Genomic DNA, 20,125 nt, shown 5'->3' on the forward strand with positions numbered 1-20,125 from the left:
AATAAGTCCCTTTCACTGGTGTCTTATCTTCACTTTACCAGGGCTTTTCTCTTTGGTTTTAATACTCATAGGAATGAAACTCCTCTCTTCTTATGTTTCTTTCTCGAATGTGGGTGGTTTGGGTGTGTGATGTAGTAATAAACCTTTCTGGGAAACGTGGGCGGGTGTGGGTGTGTGCCTGAATAAATAATGCTCCTGGTTTAAAAGTCCATGAAGGTCTGCTGCTAGTGACTCTGTAAAAACTGACTACACACAAACAGGGTTTTTGGAGCACACCTCAGCCTTACTGAAGTTAAACCACTCTGCTCACACACAGAAGAGTGGAAGAATTAGAGGGTTTCATTCTGTCTCTCTCCCCTGCCCATAACAATCTTATATTTTAACTTCCCCATTCAGCAAATGTTTAAGCATTTGGATTCTCTGCTGTAAAACAACAATAATAACTCGTATTTATATTCTGTTCCGATGATAGTCAACAGCCTGAAATGTTAGCTCTACTCCTCTGTCCACAGGTGCTGCCAGAGCAGATCCCAGCATTTTCCATTTTTATTTGTATTTATGCAGAGCCTTTAATAAAATGTCCCAAGGCAATTGACAGGGGCTTTAGAAAGCAAAGGAGGACACTGAGGAACAAAAGGAGATGTAAGGTCAGATGACCAACAGGTTGGTGAAGGAGATATGTTTTGAGGAGTGTCTTAAAGGGGGAAAGTTGAGATAAGGAGGTGAGGAGATTTAGGGAGGGAATCTCAAAGCTTGGGGCCAGGGCAACTGAGGGCACGGCCACCTATGTGGAGCGATGTAAATCAAAGGTGCTCGGACCAGCGTTAGAGATCAGCACAGAGAGGTATGGTACCCGAGGAGATGGCAGGAAGAGGGAGGTGTGAGGTCAGGAGGAACTTGAAAACGAGGATAAAAATTTGGAGATCAAAGGTATTCCTCACCAAGGAGCCAATGTAGACCAACGAGCACCGGGGTGAAAGCTGAAGGGACTTGGGTGTGGGTTAATAAGCGGGCAGCAGAGCTTTGGATGACCTCAAGCTTACAGAGGGCAGAACGTGGGAGAACAGCCAAAAGCCATTGGAGTAGCCAAGACTGGATGTAATGAAGGCATGGATGAGGGTTCCGGTAGCAGGCAGAGGTAAAGCCAGGTGATGTTATAGAGGGGGGAAATAGGTGGTCTTCGATATGGTGCAAATGTGAGGCCAGAGGTTCACCGTGCGGTCAAACACAAGTGTTGAGAAGAGACTGAGCCCTCTTCAGTCAGCTGCCATTCAGCAATGCACCAGGGCCGCTGAGATGGAAACAACTCACAAATTGATGTGCAGGTAGATTCTCCCCTTCCAATGACACAAGAAATTCAGGAACAGACTGACCGTGATTCCCCATGTGTTGAAACTAATCGGATAAAAACCGGGAAGCACACTTTCATGAATCTGTCGTTCGCACTTTGGAACGTAGGAACTGGAGCAGGACATTCAGATCACAGCTGATTATTAACTCATCAGTTTTGTAATACTTAATAGGCTTGCCTAACACTAGCCTAACCATCTCAGCTTTGATTGAGAGAATGAACTAGCCGCTCCGGTGTATTTTTATTCATTCATGCGACACGAATATCGCCGGTTAGGCCAGCCCCTTCTTGGAGGACCGCAGACCACAGCCAGAATCTTATGGCCGGAGCGCGGGAGGTGAGTGCCCTGCTCGCCGATGCGTTAAATGATGCGCAGTGATGTCAGGCGTGCGTCCCGATGTCACCGGGCGTCTTTCAGGTTTTCAGTCCGGCAGGCGCGCACCGGAGTCGGCTGCGCGCCCGCCGAACTGTCGAAGGCCTACTAATGCTATTTAAATACCGATTAAAATAGTTAACTTAAGGTTGGCGGCCAGGCGAAGACCCCAGGCGGCCTTCGTGTTTATCATGGCGGGAGGGGGTGGGGGGGGGGGGGTAGGGGGGAGGTGGGGGTGGATGAGCTTTCCTGAAAGTTTATAAAGTTTAATAAATTTTTTTAATAAGACTTGCAGACATGTCCCAGCTCGTGTGGCACTGTGTCAACCCCACTGTGTTAACCTCACTGTGTTAACCCCATTCTTAATCCCACTGTGTTAATCCCATTGTGTTAACCCCATTCTTAAACCCACTGTGTTAACCCCATTGTGTTAATCCCATTCTTAACCCCACTGTATTAACCCCACTTATGTTAGCCCCACTGTATTAGCCCCACTGTGTTAACCCCACTGTATTAACCCCACTTATGTTAGCCCCACTTTATTAGCCCCACTGTGTTAACCTCACTGTGTTAACCCCACTGCGTTAACCTCACTGTGTTAACCCCGCTGTGTTAACCTCACTGTGTTAACCTCACTGTGTTGCCCCCACTGCGTTAACCCCACTGTGTTGACCCCGCTGTGCTAGCCCCATTATGTTAGCCCACTGTGTTAACCTCACTGTGTTAACCCCACTGTGTTAACCTCACTGTGTTAACCCCGCTGTGTTAACCTCACTGTGTTAACCCCGCTGTGTTAACCTCACTGTGTTAAACCCACTGTATTAACCTCACTGTGTTAACCTCACTGTGTTGCCCCCACTGCGTTAACCCCACTGTGTTAACCCCACTGCGTTAACTAGTGAGCAATCTGAGTGGATCAGTGTCATCAGCAGTGTCAGTCTTACAAGGATTAAAGATGGGATAGAGTTTCTCAGTGAACGTGTCAGTGAACGTGTGCAGGTGAGACATGTCCTCAACATCATAAAATGACACTCGTCCTCCCTCATAGTCCAGGTAAACTCCCAACTTCCGGGGTTTCACTTTCAACTGGGAGATGACATCTGGGATTTTCAATGATTTGCAGTCAGACAATTGGGCGAAGACCCAGAATCCATTATCAGGTGAAAGTGTGATATTTCCTTTCCTGTTGATAGACTCTCTGCAGATACCCACAACCCACTCTGACTTCTTTCCAAGACCCACCTCCCAGTAGTTTTTCCCTGATGTGAAACTCTGTGAGCTCAAAACACACAAGCAGCAATCAAATCTCTGTAGCTGATCTGGAAGATTTTGCTCCTCATTTCTGAGGCTCACACTAGTCAAATCCTGGGAAATGCTGAGTAGATTGTTTGCTGTCTCTGGGTCCAGGGTGAGAGATTCTGGAACTGGAAAGGAACACAAATGGGAAGCTGTTACTATAAGAAAAACAGGAGTGAATCACGAGACATGTACAGACGGTGATGAGACATCACCACTTCCCTCAGCCCCTGAACTGTAGAAGCTCAGAGACAGAGAGCCTGAAGAAATGTCTCCCCATTCCCTCAGCCCTATTTACTCAGCACCGATCTGCATCAATTTATATAAAATAAAGAGCTCACTCCAGTACAACTCAGTTATGACAAGTTGTAGGAACTCGGTCCCTGTCCCTGAGCCCAGCCTGCTGGATTCTGACACTTTCTGGCCAATGTTGATAACTTCAAAACTCTGCTGTCCACACCATAACTCCTACCGAGACCCATTCACCCACCACCCGCGTGCTCACTGACCCACATCGCCTTCTGGCCCAGCAACGTCTCAATCTTCAAATTCTCCCTCCCGTGTCTACATGGCCTCCCCCCTCTTTATCTCTGTAACTCCTCCAGTCCTACAACCCCCTCTGTGATCTCAGTCAGGACAAGGTGGGGGGGTGGGGGGTGGGCTCTGCTGCTCTTCCTTAAACTCCCGCCATGGACCCACGGATTTCCAGCTAAGAAGGTGCAAAGCCTCAGCTAATAGACGGCACTGCAGCACTTCCTCAGTCCTGCACCGGAGTGTGAGTCTGGATTTTCTGCTCAAGGTTCTGGAAAGGAGCTTAGATTTGCTCCTTCTGACTCTGACTCATTCCTTGACCCAGCGATGAGATAACATGGCCCACAGCTAAATTCCCACCAGGACTTCCACTCCATGACAGGAGAGAGGCCACTGGAAAACGCAGATCCAAATTGCCGACAATGGCTCGAGTTATCTCAATAACATGGCTGCTCTTAAACTTCCTTGGAGATTCCCTGGTCTCAGGCGAACAGTGGAATTCACTCGGAACCAGTTTGTGAAGAATATTGAGGGCTGGAACTTTGAGCCTGCCCTAACAGACTGATAGACAGAAAGTAACAGAATAAAAGTGTCAGGAGAGTACATATGTACAGTTGCATTAGGAACAAGAGTAGGCCACTCGGCCCTTTCAGCCTGCTCCCCCATTCAATGAGATTATGGCTGATCTGATGAACAACAAGTGTGTGAAATTGGCTGAGTGACAGGAGACAGGGAAGTGGTGAACGGCTGTTTTTCAGGCTGGGGGAAGATTTAGGCCGGAATTTCCTGACCCCTCCTGTCAGCCGGATCTTCCGGTCCCGCCGGAGCCAATGGCTGTTTGAAATGGCTTGGCACATCCACTGCTGAGGGAACGTGCTGCAGGGAGGCTGGAAAATCCTGACTGTACAGTGGGATTCCACAGGGGGCAGCATTAGGACCCCAGCTCTTCCTGATGTACTTTAATATCTGAATCTTTGATGTCCGGAGCACAGTTTCAAAATGACAAGGAACTTGGAAATATTGTGAAATGTGAGGAGGAGAATGTAGAAGCTTAAAAGGACATGGATAGGCTGTTAGGATGGGTGGACAAATAGAAGATGAAGGTCAATGCTGGGGAATGTGAAGTGATTCATTTTGGTAGGGAAAACATGGAGAGATGAAAAATATAAAGGGAACAATTGTAAAGGGGGTGGAGGAGCAGAGAGGCCTCGGGGTATATGTGCATAAATCATTGATGGTGGAAGGGCAGGTTGAGAGAGCGGTTAATAGAGCACACAGCGTCCCAGACTTTAGTAATAGGGGCATAGAGTACGAAAGCAAAGATATTATGCTATACTTGTATAAATCACTGGCTCATTCTCAGCTGGAGGTTTGTGTCCAGTTCTGAGGACCACACTTTAGGATATATGCGAGGGCATTAGAGAGGATGCAGAAAAGATTCACCGGGTTCCAGGGATGCAGGGCTTCAGTTATGAAGAAGATGAGAGAAGCTGGGGCTGTTCTCCTTCGAGGAGGTTGAGAGGAGATTTGTTGGATGTGTTCAAAATCACGAGAGATCTGGACAAAGTAGATCGGCAGAAACTGTCCCCATTGGTGGAAGGATTGAGGACCAGTGGGCACAAATATATTTTTTTTATTCATTCATGGGATGTGGGAGTCACTGGCTAGGCCAGCATTTATTGCCCATCCCTAACTGCACTTGTTCAGGGGGCATTTTTAAGAGTCAACCACATTGCTGTGGGTCTGGAGTCACATGTAGGCCAGACCAGATAGTGAGAGCAGATTTCCTTCCCTAAGGGGCATCAGTGAACAAGATAGGTTTTTACAATCGCCAATGGTTCCATGGTCACCCACAATAAATTCCAGATTTCTATTGAATTCAATTTCCACCATCTGCTGTGATGGGATTTGAACCCATGTCCCCAGAGCATTACCCTGGGTCTCTGGGTTACTAAGGTGAGGCAAACAGACAAAAGAAACAACAGCAGCAGGAGGAAAACCTTTCTCATGCTATGAGCATTTAGGATCTGGAATGCACTGCAGTGGAATCCATTTCAGTGCTGGCTTTCATAGAAAATGAACATTATCTGAAGAGGAAACATTTGCAGGACTATGTAGGAGAGTGGAAGGGTGGGACTGACTAATTGTGCTTGCAGTGAGTCAGCGCAAGCACAATGGGCTGAATGATCTCCGCCTGTGTTGTAAACATTCGGTGGTTCTCTGATTCACAGAAAGAGGCCATTTCAGACCAGCGAGTGAGTGCCAGTTGATAAAGAGCCATCTAGCCTAATCAAAAACAGAATAACCTGGAAAAACTCAGCAGGTCTGGCAGCATCGGCGGAGAAGAAAAGAGTTGACGTTTCAAGTCCTCATGACCCTTCAACAGACCTGAGTGAATATTAGGAGAGGGGTGAAATATAAGCTGGTTTAAGGTTGTCGGGGGGGGGGGGGGGGGGGGGGGGGGGGGGGGGGGGGGTGGGGTGTGGGGGAAGAGAAGTGCGGGGGTGGGGGTGGAGTGGTTGTAGGGACAAGCAGTGATAGGAGCAGATAATCAAAAGATGTCACAGACAAAAGAACAAAAGAACTAAGAGGTGTTGAAGGTGGTGATATTATCTAAACGAATGTGCTAATTAAGAATGGATGGTAGGGCACTCAAGGTACAGCTCTAGTGGGGGTGGGGTGGAAGGACTAGCAGGGAATAAAAAAATTAAAAATAATGGAAATAGGTGGGAAAAGAAAAATCTATATAAATTATTGGAAAAAACAAAAGGAAGGGGGAAGAAACAGAAAGGGGCTGGTGATGGAGGTGGGAGTTCAAGATCTAAAGTTGTTGAATTCAATATTCAGTCTGGAAGGCCGTAAAGTGCCTAGTTGGAAGATGAGGTGCTGTTCCTCCAGTTTGCGTTGGGCTTCACTGGAACAATGCAGTAAGCCAAGGACAGACATGTGGGCAAGAGAGCAGGGTGGAGTGTTAAAATGGCAAGCGTCAGGGAGGTTTGGGTCTTTCTTGCGGACAGAACGCAGGTGTTCTGCAAAGCGGTCAGCCAGTATAATTTGGCCTCTCCAATGTAGAGGAGACTGCATTGGGAGCAACGAATGCAGTAGACTAAGTTAGGGGAAATGCAAGTGAAATGCTGCTTCACTTGAAAGGAGTGTTTGGGCCCTTGGACGGTGAGGAGAGAGGAAGTGAAGGGGCAGGTGTTGCATCTTTTGCGTGGGCATGGGGAGGTGCCATAGGTTGGGGATGAGGAGTAGGGGGTGATGGAGGAGTGGACCAAGGTGTCCCGGAGGGAACGATCTCTACGGAATGCCACCGGGGGGTGAAGGGAAGATGTGTTTGGTGGTGGCATCATGCTGGAGTTGGCGGAAATGGCGAAGGATGATCCTTTGAATGCGAAGGCTGGTGGGGTGATCAGTGAGGACAAGGGGGACTCTATCATGTTTCTGGGAGGGAGGAGAGGGGAGGGAGGGACATCTAGCCTAATCCCGCTTTCCAGTTCCTTGTCTGTAACCCTGTTGGTTATGGTGCTTTCAGTGCATACCTGATTATTTTGTAAATAGTGTGAGGGATTCTGCCACAACCATCCTTTCAGGCTGTGAGTTCCAGAAACAGAGCACACTCTGGGTGAAAATAATCCCCTTTAACCCTCCCATCTCTTATCCTATATCTATTCCCCCTGATTATGAACCCCTCAGACAATGGGTATAGGGGATTCCAACCATTCTCTCTAGACCCCTCATAATTTTACTCACTTTAATTAAGTCTCTACTCAGCCTCCTCTGATCCAAAGAAAACAACACCAGCCTCTCCAATCTTTCCTCATAACTCAAGTTCTCTGATCTGCCATCACCCTCGTTAATCTCCTCAATAACCTCTCCATTGCATTGACCAGAACTATACAAAGTAATCTATCTGTGAACGAACTCATGTTTAATACAGCTCCTGCATTACCTTCCAGCTGTTATTTACTATCCCTTAGTCAATACAGGAAAGTATCCAGTATGTCATCTTAACTACATTATCTACCTGTCCTGCTACCATCAGGGATCTGTGGACATAAACTCCAAGGTGCCTCTGTTCCTCTTCACCTCTCACTATCCTAGCAGTTATTGTATATCCCCTTGCCACGTCTGCCCTTTACAACCTTATATTTCTTTGGGAACCACAAAATCTTTACAGTGCAGATGGAAGCCATTCATCCCATCGAGATTGCACTGACTCACTGAAATAGCATTCTACCCAGTGCCACTCCTGCCATATCTCCCCAACCTTACGCATTCTTTCCTTTCTGTTATCAATCCAATTCCCATTTAAATACCTCGATCGAACCTTCCTCTACCAGCCTCTAAGGAAGTTAGTTCCAGATTCCAAACACCCTCTGGGTGAAAACATTTTACCTCCCATCACTTTTACTCCCTGTGCCAATTATTTTGAATCTGTTCCCTCTAGTTCTTGATGTATTCTTGAGTGGCAACAGTTTCTCGCTATTTACCCTGTCCATACACCTCAGGATCTTGAATACCTTTATCAAGTCTCCTCTCAGCCTTCTGTTCTCAAAGGAAGACAGTTCCACCCTCTCCAATCTATCCTCACAGCTAAAGTTGTTTATTCCTGGAATCATTCTTGTGAATCTCCTCTGTACTCTCTCTAATACCTTCACATCCTTCCTCTAGTATGGTGCCCAGAACTGGATGCAGTACACAAAATGAGGCCTAACTAGTGTTTTATACAAATACTTACACTCCCCTATTAATAAAGCCTAAGATACTATTTGCTTTATTAGCTGCTCTCTCAATATGCCCTGCCATCTTCAATGACCGTTGTACATATACACCAAGGTCCTTCTGTTCCTGAACCTCCTTTGGAGTCTTTCCCTTTATTTTTTACTCTCCCTCCACATTCTTCCTGATAAAATAGACCACCTCACACTTCTCTGCATTGGACTTCATCTGCCACTTGTCTGCCAATCCACCATAACGTTTCCAATTTTCATATCATCTACAAATTTTGAAATCATGCCCTGAATACCACAGTCTAGGTCATTAATATAAATCAGGAGGAGAAGGGGTCCCAACACTGACCCCTGGGGAAATCCACTGCAGACCTTCCTCCAATCTGAAAAACAAACATTTATCACTTCTATTTGTTTTCTGTTACTCAGCCAATTCCTTATCCAAATGGCCACTCTGAATTGAATTCCACTTACTACAAGACAAAGTCCTGAGGAAGAGACAAAAGATGAAGTCTAACAAAGTTGAGAGTTCCTGTCCTTGGTCACAGGAGGGGTCTGGTACACTGAGTGAGGGGAAATGTATCAGCCTTGACAATGGGACACGTGGGACCCCAATCGGTGGCTCTGTGCTGATATCTGGTGATCTCGCTTTGAAATGACTGAAGATCATTAAATACATGTCTTTTTCTTAACCTGGTGGTATGAAAATACCCAACAATATACCAACAACAACACCAGGGGTCATCCAGTGTGGTAGAAAATCCAGGGGACAAAGGGAGGGAGGAACTTAAACAACCATGATCACCAGAGAACAACTATCAGGGAAACTGATGGGACTAAGGGCTGACAAGTTCCCTGGACCCAATGGCCTTCATCCTAGGGTCTGAAATGAAGTGGCTGCAGGGATAGCGGATGCATTGGTTGCAATCTTCCACAATTCCCTAGTTTCTGGGAAGGATGCAGAAGATTGGAAAGCTGCAAATGTAGCACCATTGATCAAAAAAGGTGCCAGACAGAAAGCAGGAAACAGGAAAATATAGGCCAGTTAGTCGAACATTTGTCACTCGCAAAATGTTAAAATCCATGACTGAGGAGGCAGTAGCAACACATTTAGAAAATCATAATACAATCAACAAGAGTTGGGTAAATGGGTCATTTTCAGGGAGGCAAGCTGTAGCCAGTAGAGTGCCACAAGGTTCGGTGCTGGAGCCTCAATATGGATGACTTATGTTATTGTCGTGTATGAAGGGACTGAGTGTATGGTGGCTAAATTTGCTGATAACACAAAGATAGGTAGAAAAGCAAGTTGTAAGGAGGACACAAAGGCTCAAAATTTCACTTCCGAGTCAGGTGGGCGGAGCTGGGAAATCTCACATCTCCAACTTGGGAGAAAATGCCCTGAACTGCTGCATTTTCACTGCAACAAATGGTTTATAACCCCACGAGGCTGTCAACCAAATTATGAACTTACAGAGCCTCGACTATGATAATGATACTTGTGCAAGCAATCAAGCAGCAAGGATAACATCATGATAGCCTTCAGGCTTCTGTCAGCAAACAGCTTTAGAAATTAAGAACAGCATTTTTATTTCAATTGAGAGACAGCAGGCTGTTTTTTTTCAAAGTTAAAGAGCAGAGGAATGAAATAACTTGACAGCTTGAGAGTTCCACAAACCTTAACCACCTTTTACGCACATTCATGTCTATTCTTCAAGAGCCCAAAAGTGTACCTGACCTCTCCAAAATGCAACCTGACCTCTGCAAAGTCCTCCAGCAGCTTTAGATATTTTCCTCAAATGTGAAAATCCCACAGGTTGTTTCAGAAAACTTTGGTGACAAAAATTGCTTCTGAGTGAAGGCATCGGCAGTTTTAAATGGGCTACTGCCTCTATGAATCACACACATGCAAAATATTTCTCACCATGCTCCAGAAAAAATGATGGGTGCCGGATACGGGGTCGGAATTTCTAGATTCGAGGCTCCGGCGACATTTTGGCAAAGACACATGGCCCTTCCGTCTCCATGAAAATTAGAGCTAAAGAGCCTGCAAACCAATACAGATAGGTGATGTGAGTGGGCAAAAATTTGGCAGATGGAGTAATATGTGGGAAAATTTACAGTTGTCCAAATGGCTGGAAGAATAGAAACTCAAAATATTCTTTAAGTATTGCTGAAAGAAGAGACGTTGTGGAAGCTTTTTGACTTGCACTCCTCAGGACAATTCGCAAGAATAACAATATAAGGAAAAATAACAGATTTATACTGTATGAGTGTGCTGATTGGTTCTCAAGTGGGCTCTGATTGGCAGAGGCATTGCCATGGAGAATGCACCAGTCAAGGATGACTGACAGTTAACTGACTAGCATTGTTTGAAATTTAAACCAGGCAAATTGACTCTGATTGGTCAAGACATTGTGCCGAAGAATGAAACAGCGAATGGCTGTCACTTTTTTTGTTTAGCTGAAACAGGCACAATGTGTTCATGTTTGTTCTGTCTGTAAAGAACAGGGCCCTGTGTATTAATATATGTAGCTTCCAGGACATGTAAATGTGCGAACCTGACTGACAATCTTAAATTGTTTGTCAAGTAATTCTTAGCACAATGAGGATTATTTAACAAATGTTGTCCAATCACGGAATCACACCTAATGTTGGACGCTTTGTTTTGAGTTTTACAAGCACGGGCTGGTTGTGTACGGTGATCTAGACTGGGCACGTTTCAGAGCCGAAAGTGACCGCCTTGGACCCGTTCTTGAGTTTGTGCGGTGTACAGCGCAAAATGATCCTATCAGGGTGGCCATTAACCTACAGGATGTGTTTGATTTGCCTGATTTCAGCATCAAGCTCGCATGGTGAGCAAATGGCTCAGGCCCTATTTACAAGGTTACCGATAAGACCAATCTTATAACGAGAGGAAATGTAACAATCGCAACCCGTATATTGACCAGTGAAGTCAGGTTTGCTGTAGACCGTGGTAGAGAATCCCCTGGCAGCTTCCTCAACTATTACGTTAAGAAAGGGGAGTTCATTTGACTGCTTTATTTCAAAGGTGAATTTGAGTGCAGGATGGAGACATTAAGACATGGAAGGAAATTATTACTTGCAGCTGCGAATTTAAATACAGCGAAGATATCATCCACATATATGCGAAGCATTAAGTTGATACCAATTTAAGATTGTCATTCAGGCTTGCTGCATGTACTGGAAGCTACATATATTAATACACAGGGTCCTGTTCTTTGCGGACAGAAAGGACACAGACACACATTGTGCCTGTTTCAGATAAACGACATAAGTGACTGTTTCATTTCTCAGGGTAATGCTTTGACCAATCGGAGTCAAGCTGCCTGGTTGAAATTTAAAGCAATGCTTGGCAGTTAACTGTCAGTCACCATCAAGTGGTACATTCTCTCTGGCAATGCCTCTACCAATCAGAATCCACTTGCCAACCAAATGGCAATCTCCTCTTCTACAGTATAAATTCATTGTTTTCCCTTAAACTGTTTTATTTTGAGAATTGTCCTGATGAGTGCAAGATGAAATGCTTTGACAAATATCACTTTATTCAGCTGTACTCAAATTCTATACTGCCATGTAATTATTATTTAAATGGAGAGAGACTGCAGAATGCTGCAGTACAGAGGGATCTTGGGGTCCTTGTACATGAATCACAAAAGGCTAACGTGCAGGTACAGCAAATAATTAGTAAGGCAAATGGAATGTTGGACTTTATTGCAAGAGGGAAGGAGGATAAAAGGAGGGGAGTCTTGCTCCAGCTGAACAGGGCATTGGTGAGACCACATCTGGACTACTGTGAACAGTTTTGATCTTCTTACTTAGGAGTGATATAGTTGCTTTGGAAGCAGAATAGAGATGGTTCACTCAGCTAATTCCTGGGATGAAGAGGTTGTCTTATGAGCAATGGTTTAGCAGGTTGGGCCAATATTCATTGGAGTTTAGAAGAATGAGAGGTGATCTTATTGAAATATATAAAATTTTGAGGAGGCTTGGCAGGGTAACTGCTGGGAGAATGTTTCATCCCTTCGGGGAATCAAAACAATAAGGGACATAGTTTTAAAATAAGGGATTTCACATTTAAGACAGAGATGAAGAGAAATTTCTTCTCTCAGAGGGTCATTAGTATTTGGAATTCTCTTCTACAGAAAGCAGTGGGGGCTGGATCATTGAAGATATTGAAGGCTAAGTTAGACAGATGTTTTTGATTGACAAGGGAGTTAAAGGTTATGGGAAGCAGGCAGAAGAACGGAGTTAAGGCCACAATCAGATCAGCCATGATCTTATCGAATGGCGGAGTAGGTTCAATGGACCGAATGGCCTACTCCTGCTCTTATTCCTTATCATCCTATGGTCAGTGTATCAAACCTCATTAGTCACATGGATAACAGTAGGGAGAAGGTGATATACAGAGAATGATACCTGGGGAAATCACTGCTCTCATTTCCCTCCACACATTGATGTATTTGAATGGTTCATCAACTATATCCACAGGTAACTGAGAAGAGGCAGCTCCAGGATTGTGAAACTCCATCTGACTCCTGTAAAAACAGACCTGGAAATCAGTCCGTGTTAGAGAGACAACAGTGAACAAATAACAACACAGTTTCTTTAAATCTGCTTACCTCTTCAAAAGAACTTGAATGTCCTGAGGGGAAAGAAACACAATAGATATTACTGAGTCAGATTAAAGAGCTGTTGTTGTAAATCTGTAGGAAAAAATTATCAAGAGGGACAGAATCGAGACAAGGAGTCAGTCAGAAAAGGAATTTTACTTTTCACTTCATTCCCTCTCTGACCTCATCTTGTCCATGAGACCCACCTCCTGTTCCCTCCATCCTATTCCCATCAAATTACTGATCCCCCAACTTCCCCTCCTGATCCCCATGTTAACTGATATTGTACACCATTCTCACTCTTAGGGTGTTGTGTGTCTCTCCTTTAAATTTGTGTCAGCCCCCCCTCCCCAAAAACAACTCTTGACCCCACCATCCTTGCAATCGTCCATCCCATCGTCAATGTTCCTTTCCTCTCCAAATTCCCTGATCTCCTCCCAAATCCATGCCCATCTTTTCCAAAGTCCAGGTTTGAATTCTGTTTGAATCCCTCCAATCAGGTTTTAACTCTGCCACAATACTGAAACAGCTCTTATTAAAATCAGAAATGAATGTGACTGAATAGCTGTCTGTGACGTAGGTAAACTTTCCCTCCTCATCTTTCTCCACCTGTCTGCTGTCTTTCACAAGGTTGACCACAATATCCTCTTCCAACTCCTCTCCACTGTCTTCCAGCTGGATGGAACTGCTCTCATCTGGATCCATCCTTATCTATTTAACCGTAGCCAGAGAATCACCTGGATTCACTTCACTTCTTGCTCCAGCAACCTTACCTCTGATGTCCCCCAATGACCTTTCCTTGACCCCCTCCCCCCCATAGCTCATTTATATGCTGCCTCATGGCACCATCTTCTGAAGGCACAGTGTTAGTTTTCACATGGATGCTGATGACACCCCGTTCTACTTCTCCATCACCTCTCCTAACTCTCCCACTGTTGCTAACTTGTCAAACTGCTTATCTGATATCCAGTTCTGGATGAACAGAAATTTCCTTCAGTTAAATACTGGGAAGAGTGAAGTCATTGATTTTGGTCCTCGCTCAAAATTCCATTCCCTTGTCACTGATTCCATGCTTCCGACTGGCAATAGTCTGAGGTTAAGTCAGTCTGTTCACAATCTTGGAGTCACATTCGAACGTGCGATGAGCTTCCAACCTCAAATTCCTGAAACATCACAAAGATCACTGATTTCTATCTCTGTAATAATGCCTAACTTTGCCCCCGTATCAGATCATTAAACCCTCATCTACACCTCTAGACTGGACTATTCCAATGCACACTTGGCTTGTCCCCCACATTCTAACCAACATAAATTCTACTGACCCTGCTTCACCAGTGCACCTAAACCCCATCTTCAGAAGAGCCCCATCTGCACCAGTGTAAACTTCTCTAGTCCCCAGCCCAGCCCTCTGAGTCCAATCATCAATCAGTACCGTGGTTACACTGTGTATAGGAATTGCACTGAGGTTGCCTCACCTCATTTCCATTGGACACTGACTGTTAGCAGAAAGGGAAAAGCATCCAACCAATCAGAATGGGGCCATATCCATCCCTAGAGGTTGAAGGTCAGTGTGTCAACCCTCAGTCCCCCTGAATGTTTCAGGATCCTACTTTCCTGGTCTCAGGGAGGGAGCTTGTCTTTTTCATTCATTCGTCCGGTTTGGGCATCACTGGCTTGGCCAGCATTTATTGCCCAAGTTCAGAGGGCATTTAAGAGTCAACCACATTGCTGTGATCCTGGAGTAACACGTAAGGTAGATTAGGTGTGGACAGCAGATTTCCTTCCCCTAAAGTGCATTACTGAACCAGATGGGTTTTCACAACAATCAGTAATGGTTTCATGATCATCATCAGACTTTTAATTCCACATGTCTATGGAATCAAATTTCACCATCTGCCTGTGGTGGGATTTAAACCCAGGTCACCAGAACATTACCCTGGGAGCACTAGTCTAGTGACAATACCACTACTCCATTTACCTTCCCACACTCCCACTGACAGATATTTAATTGTCCGTTCAGATTCCCTGTACAAGGGGAGAGACACTTCGTACCTTCAGGAGCTCTGGGGCCTCTTGTATCTGCAGCCTCGATTTAAGATCTATTATTGTTCCTTCAAGAGCAGACATTTCTTCCAAGGTTCTCTTTAAATTGTTCCCCATTTCCTCCAATATTTTATTGCTTTTTCGCTCCAACTCTGCTTTCATCAGCTCTTCCTTCCCAAACAGGAACTTGTGCATCTTTTCAAATTCACTTTTGATTTCATTTCTCAGACTGTCAACTTGAGCCTGGAACAGATTGAATACAGGATGGAATAAACACCGTCTATAATCCCAGTATCTCTGGACTCTGTGCGCCCTCTACAGGATAAAACCTTGTATCCAATATGGGATTTGTCATCGGTTTCAATTGAGAGTCACATTGTGTATGATAATGTATGTCACAGTGGATAGCCCACTGACTGACACAAAAACTGGGCTGGACAAAGAGGTTCATAAAAAAGATGACAAACAACAGGAGCACTGCGGGCTGAACAACGTGATGGAATATCAGCGACCTGGGAGTGAGTTACAACCAAACATAATGAAATGATTCAAATGGTTTATTATGAAAAAAAGATTATAAGGAGTGAGTTGGAATTTGATCGAGGGATTCAGGTGGTTTATGTACAGAATAATGGATACCTGTGAATAAGTTATAGACTGGAATTTAATCGAAGGCTTCAAGTGGTTTACAAAAAGATTAATGGATGTCTGGGAGAGAATTACAGACTGGAATGTAATGGAGGGATTCAGATGGTTTATATATAGAATAATGGATGCCTGGAGTGAGTTAGAGACTGGAATCTAATTGGCGGGGGCTCCGATTGTTTATGTACAGAATAATGGATATCTGTGAGCTGCGTGATCAGTGAGGGAAACTGGCAGGGGAGAGGGGATCAGTGATACATGGATACTTTGCAAAGTAGAAAAGGATATTTTCACATCATTGATTGTAGTCAACCTTCCAAATTGGATGAAGAAAGACAATTTGTCCTTTATTCGTTGTTATAATGATTAAGAATTTGCGGACAGTCCCTAACATTGCAGTTCAGGGAGCAGCCTGCAGTGTGCTTTGGACAAACTGCATTTCATTCAGTAAAACTCTCTCACCCTGTGAGAAGCTCATTCACTCTCAATCACAAACACAGGGAACTTTACACAAAGCCTAAACGAGCAATCCTACCTTCATCTGTAAAATCCCTTCCTCTCCTTCTCTTTTACTTTGAAGACTGAGGTCCATTTGCTTCTGCAGAAACTCCAGTGATTTTTCTAACTTGTTCTGAAAAACAGAAAGGACACAAAGGGGTTTGGAAGGGGAACACTTAATGTGACTTTCTGGAGGTGTTTGCTGTTTAAATACACTGGCACTTGTGAAGCAGGGAAGGAGAAATTCTCAGGATTGATTACAGTCAACATCTGGGATAAATTGGTAAGTAGAATTTGTCTTTTAATTTTAACTGTTGCAATTATCCTCCTCCACCTCCTTCTCCATCAGACCTCTCCTCCCCCAAACCCTCCTCACCTCCCACACCTCATCCCTACACCACTCTGTCCCGCCCAATCCTCCCCCCTCTCTCTACCCCCTCTCCCTTTATACACCACCTCCTTCCACCTTCCATGTCTACTTGTGCCAGCAGCAGTGATCTGGTACCTTGTATTTCTGAACAGCCTCTTTGATATGTAGATCTTTGTGAGTTTGATGTCCTGAACTCCAGCAGTCCACACAGATCGCTTTCTGTTCCTCTTCACAGAACAGTTTCAGCTTCTCCTCGTGTTCCTGACAGTAAAACACCTCCTCTGGCTGTGTCACCTTCACCTTGAGCAGCCTGAACTTCTCCACGATGTTGCCCAGGGTCCGAGCGGTCCTGATGTTCCTCTGGGTGAAGACCTGCCGACACTGGGGGCAGGAAACATCTCCCGGGACCTTGTCCCAACTCTGAGAGATGCAGGACCTGCAGAAGTGATGCTCACATTCTAGAGACACTGGGTCGGTGAACGTCTCCAGGCAGATGGGGCAGGTCAGCTCATAGGTGAGATCTGCAGACGCCATCTCGGTGCTCAGAGTCTCTCTCCTTCCCTGTTCCAGCATTTTCACTTTCAATTCTCGTTCAGGGCTGCACTTCCTGGATTTGACTTCACGTAATCAGAGACCAACCCAGTGTCAGGCATTTTGTCCCTGAATCAAACTGATTCCCTTTATTGTGTCTGGAGTCTTTTCACTGTTATAAAGCCAGGTTGATCACAGTCTTTCCTTTTCTCTCTCTGCCAACCCACCCACTCCTTAACACCTCCCCCTGCCCCACCTCCCACCCACCCCCCTTAACCTGAACAAGTGTGGGGAGCTCACAAATTTATTTTTCAGTAATATTGAGACCACCCTCTCAGCTGCCTCAGCCCCTAACCTCCTGCCCCCTCGCCCAACGATCAAACATCACCCCCTCAGCCCCCACATCCATCCCTAGTTTCTCCCTGTCGCTCCCCTCGTGTGCTTTCTGAATTCCTCTTGCCCCCCCCCCCCCGAGACCCACCTTATCCTCCCTCGAACCTTCCGCCATCTGCGCCCCTTTCTGTAGAAGCCAACTTTTCACCCCCTCTGCCCTCGACAACTGTCCCCCACCCCCCTCCCCCATCTCCAGCCTCCCCCGCTTGTGTGAAGTTCGGGAAAGTGTCGCTGCCTCCCAATCCCGTGCCCATCTTTCCCGCAATCGGATTTGACGCTCTCCAATCAGCTTCTCGGTGGGAAGATGAACAGCTCCTGCTGGGCTCTCCTGCAACGCTCAGGGAAACACTTGCTCAGGTTGAGGAATGTAGCTGCGGAGACATTACATGAGTCAGGCAGCATCGAAGCTGTGGTGAGGCCATGTCAACAGTCAGCTCCGTGTGAGAGGATTGTGGGGCACAAGTTGCAGAGGAAGGGGTGACAGAGACTTTGAGCCATCAGTCTGAAGATTTTTCAATCAGAATAGCAGAGCTGGAAGATTGAGTGTTGCCTGGAGAAGGAAGACAACCCGCGATCGATGATCCTGAATCAGGGACGTCAGTGAAGATCAGTGAAGAAAGTTTCTCCTCCCACTACGAGGACTGATCTCCCTCCACAATCGAGGCACAATGCCTGGTTAAAGGTTGTATTTGTTTATGTAGTAATTATGGTTTTCTTAAATGTTGGCCTGTGCCTTTAAGAATAGACCGGCGATGTAAGATCACATGATCTGTGCAAACCAGTGTGTTGGCAGTGCAGGGAACCCCCACAGTCAGTGTAGAGATAGAGATTGAGCTGAAAGCACACGTGTAGTTGCTGCTGGCTGCTTTGTAAATGAACATCATGTTTCCACTCAGAAAGTTGCCTGTACATAGCAAGTATTACAAATAGGCGACTTGGCCACACTACAACAGTTTATATCTGGGTCTGGCTTATAATCGACTTGAGCGAAAAGGAACAAGCCTGCATTAGAGATTCTTGTTTCTGTACAGTTGAATACCAATGCTGCCATCGAGTCCAACTTTAAAACAGTTTCACCTGAAACAAGGGCCTCGTACCCATCCCCAAACCAGGTCAGAGTGAGTCCGGCGCTGAACTGGTGGCAAAGACCCTCTGCCCACTCACTGTTTCAACCCCTTCTCTCTTTCTGTTCTCATTGAATTGTCGTGAGTTCCTTATTCTAACCAATCTCGGGGTAAAGATGTTTCTCCTGAATTCCCTGTTGGATTTGTCCGTGACTCACTAAATCAGGCCTGCAGTTTCAAGACAGCTGACGGTGCAAGTGGTCACTCATAACAGTGCCAGCAGATGGCGGTGCTGCTCCATGTTAAATCCCCTTCCCACCAACATGGGCAAACGGCCCATCAGGATGAGACAGCTCAAGGGGGATTTCAGGAAGCATTTCTTCTCACAAAGGGTTAAATGTTATAAAACCAAAGTGAGTAAATGTGCTTAAGATACAGATCAGCTATGATCTAACTGAATGCTGGAACAGGTTGGAGGGGCTCAATGCTCTCCACCTTTTGTAAAATTGTCCAGTTTGGAATGAGGATGGCAGGATATTTTTTAAAAGAGAGATTTGCAAGTGTTGGGAATCAGAGAGATTTGGGTGTCCATGAAGCGCAATAAGTTAACATGTAGGTTAAGTGAACAATTAGGAAGGGAAATGGTACGTTAGCCTTTATTACAATGGGCTTAAAGTATAAGAGTATAAATCTTGTTGCAATTATACAGGGATTTGATGAGGCCACAGCTGGAGGACTGTGTACAGTGAAGAACATACGAAATAGGAACAGAAGAAGGACATTCAGCCCCTCGAGCTTGCTCTGCTATTTGATAAGATCATGGCTGATCTGTTGATATTTCTGATTCCACATTCCCATCTACCCCCAATAACCTTTGACCCCTTAGCCTAACAATAATCTATCTAACTCTGCCTTAAAAATATTCAATGACTCCACCTCCACCACCTTCTGAGACACAGAGTTCCAAAGTTGCACAAGCTTCAGAGAAGAACTTTCTCCTCATCTCTGTCCTACAAGGGTGACCCCTAATTTTAAAATAGTGCCCCCACCCCTAGTGCTGGACTCACCCACAAGTGGAAACATCCTTTCCCCATCCACCTTGTCAAGATCATTCAGGATCTTGTATACTTCAATCAAATCACCCCTCACTCTTCTAAACTCCTGTGGAAACAAGCCCAGTCTGTCCAACCTTTCCTCATAAGACAACCCACTCATTGCAGGTATCAATTTAGTAAACCTCCTCTGAACCACCTCCAACGCATTTACATCCTTCCTTAAATAAGGAGGCCAGAACTGCTCACAGTATTCGAGATGTGGTCATACCAATGCCCTGTAGAACTGAAGCATAACATCCTTACTTTTATGTTTAATTCCTCTCACAATAAAGGAAAGCATTCATTAGCCTTCTTAATTACTTGATGTACCTGCATACCAACTTTTTGTGACTCATGAACTAGAACAGCTAGATCCCTCTGAACCTCAGAATTCTGCAGTCGTTCTCTTTACGTAATGCTCTGCTTTTTTTATTCTTCCTGCCAAAGTGAACAACTTCACATTTTCCCACATTATACTCCATCTGCCAGATTTTTGCCCCCCTTACTCAACCTATCCAGATCCCTCTGCAACCTCCTCATGTCCTATTAAGCTCCTTATCTTAGAGGTGTGC

At 45.3% G+C, this 20,125-nt stretch overlaps 1 protein-coding gene across 1 annotated transcript; it reads right to left on the bottom strand.

Annotated features, from left to right (window-relative positions):
• Window positions 1-1,967: 1,967 nt before the first annotated feature.
• On the bottom strand, window positions 1,968-17,036 carry LOC121291393 (zinc-binding protein A33-like). Its single transcript, XM_041212495.1, has 6 exons — window positions 16,607-17,036; window positions 16,139-16,234; window positions 14,968-15,201; window positions 12,925-12,947; window positions 12,722-12,840; window positions 1,968-3,148 (listed from the first exon to the last, which is right to left on the bottom strand). Exons 1-6 carry the CDS (start codon window positions 17,003-17,005, stop codon window positions 2,616-2,618), a joined length of 1,404 nt encoding a protein of 467 aa, XP_041068429.1. The 5' UTR covers window positions 17,006-17,036; the 3' UTR covers window positions 1,968-2,615.
• Between the last annotated feature and the right edge of the window lie 3,089 nt (window positions 17,037-20,125).

The sequence above is a fragment of the Carcharodon carcharias genome, chromosome 19 (assembly GCF_017639515.1).
Source record: "Carcharodon carcharias isolate sCarCar2 chromosome 19, sCarCar2.pri, whole genome shotgun sequence".
NCBI classification, from domain to species: Eukaryota; Metazoa; Chordata; class Chondrichthyes; order Lamniformes; family Lamnidae; genus Carcharodon; species Carcharodon carcharias.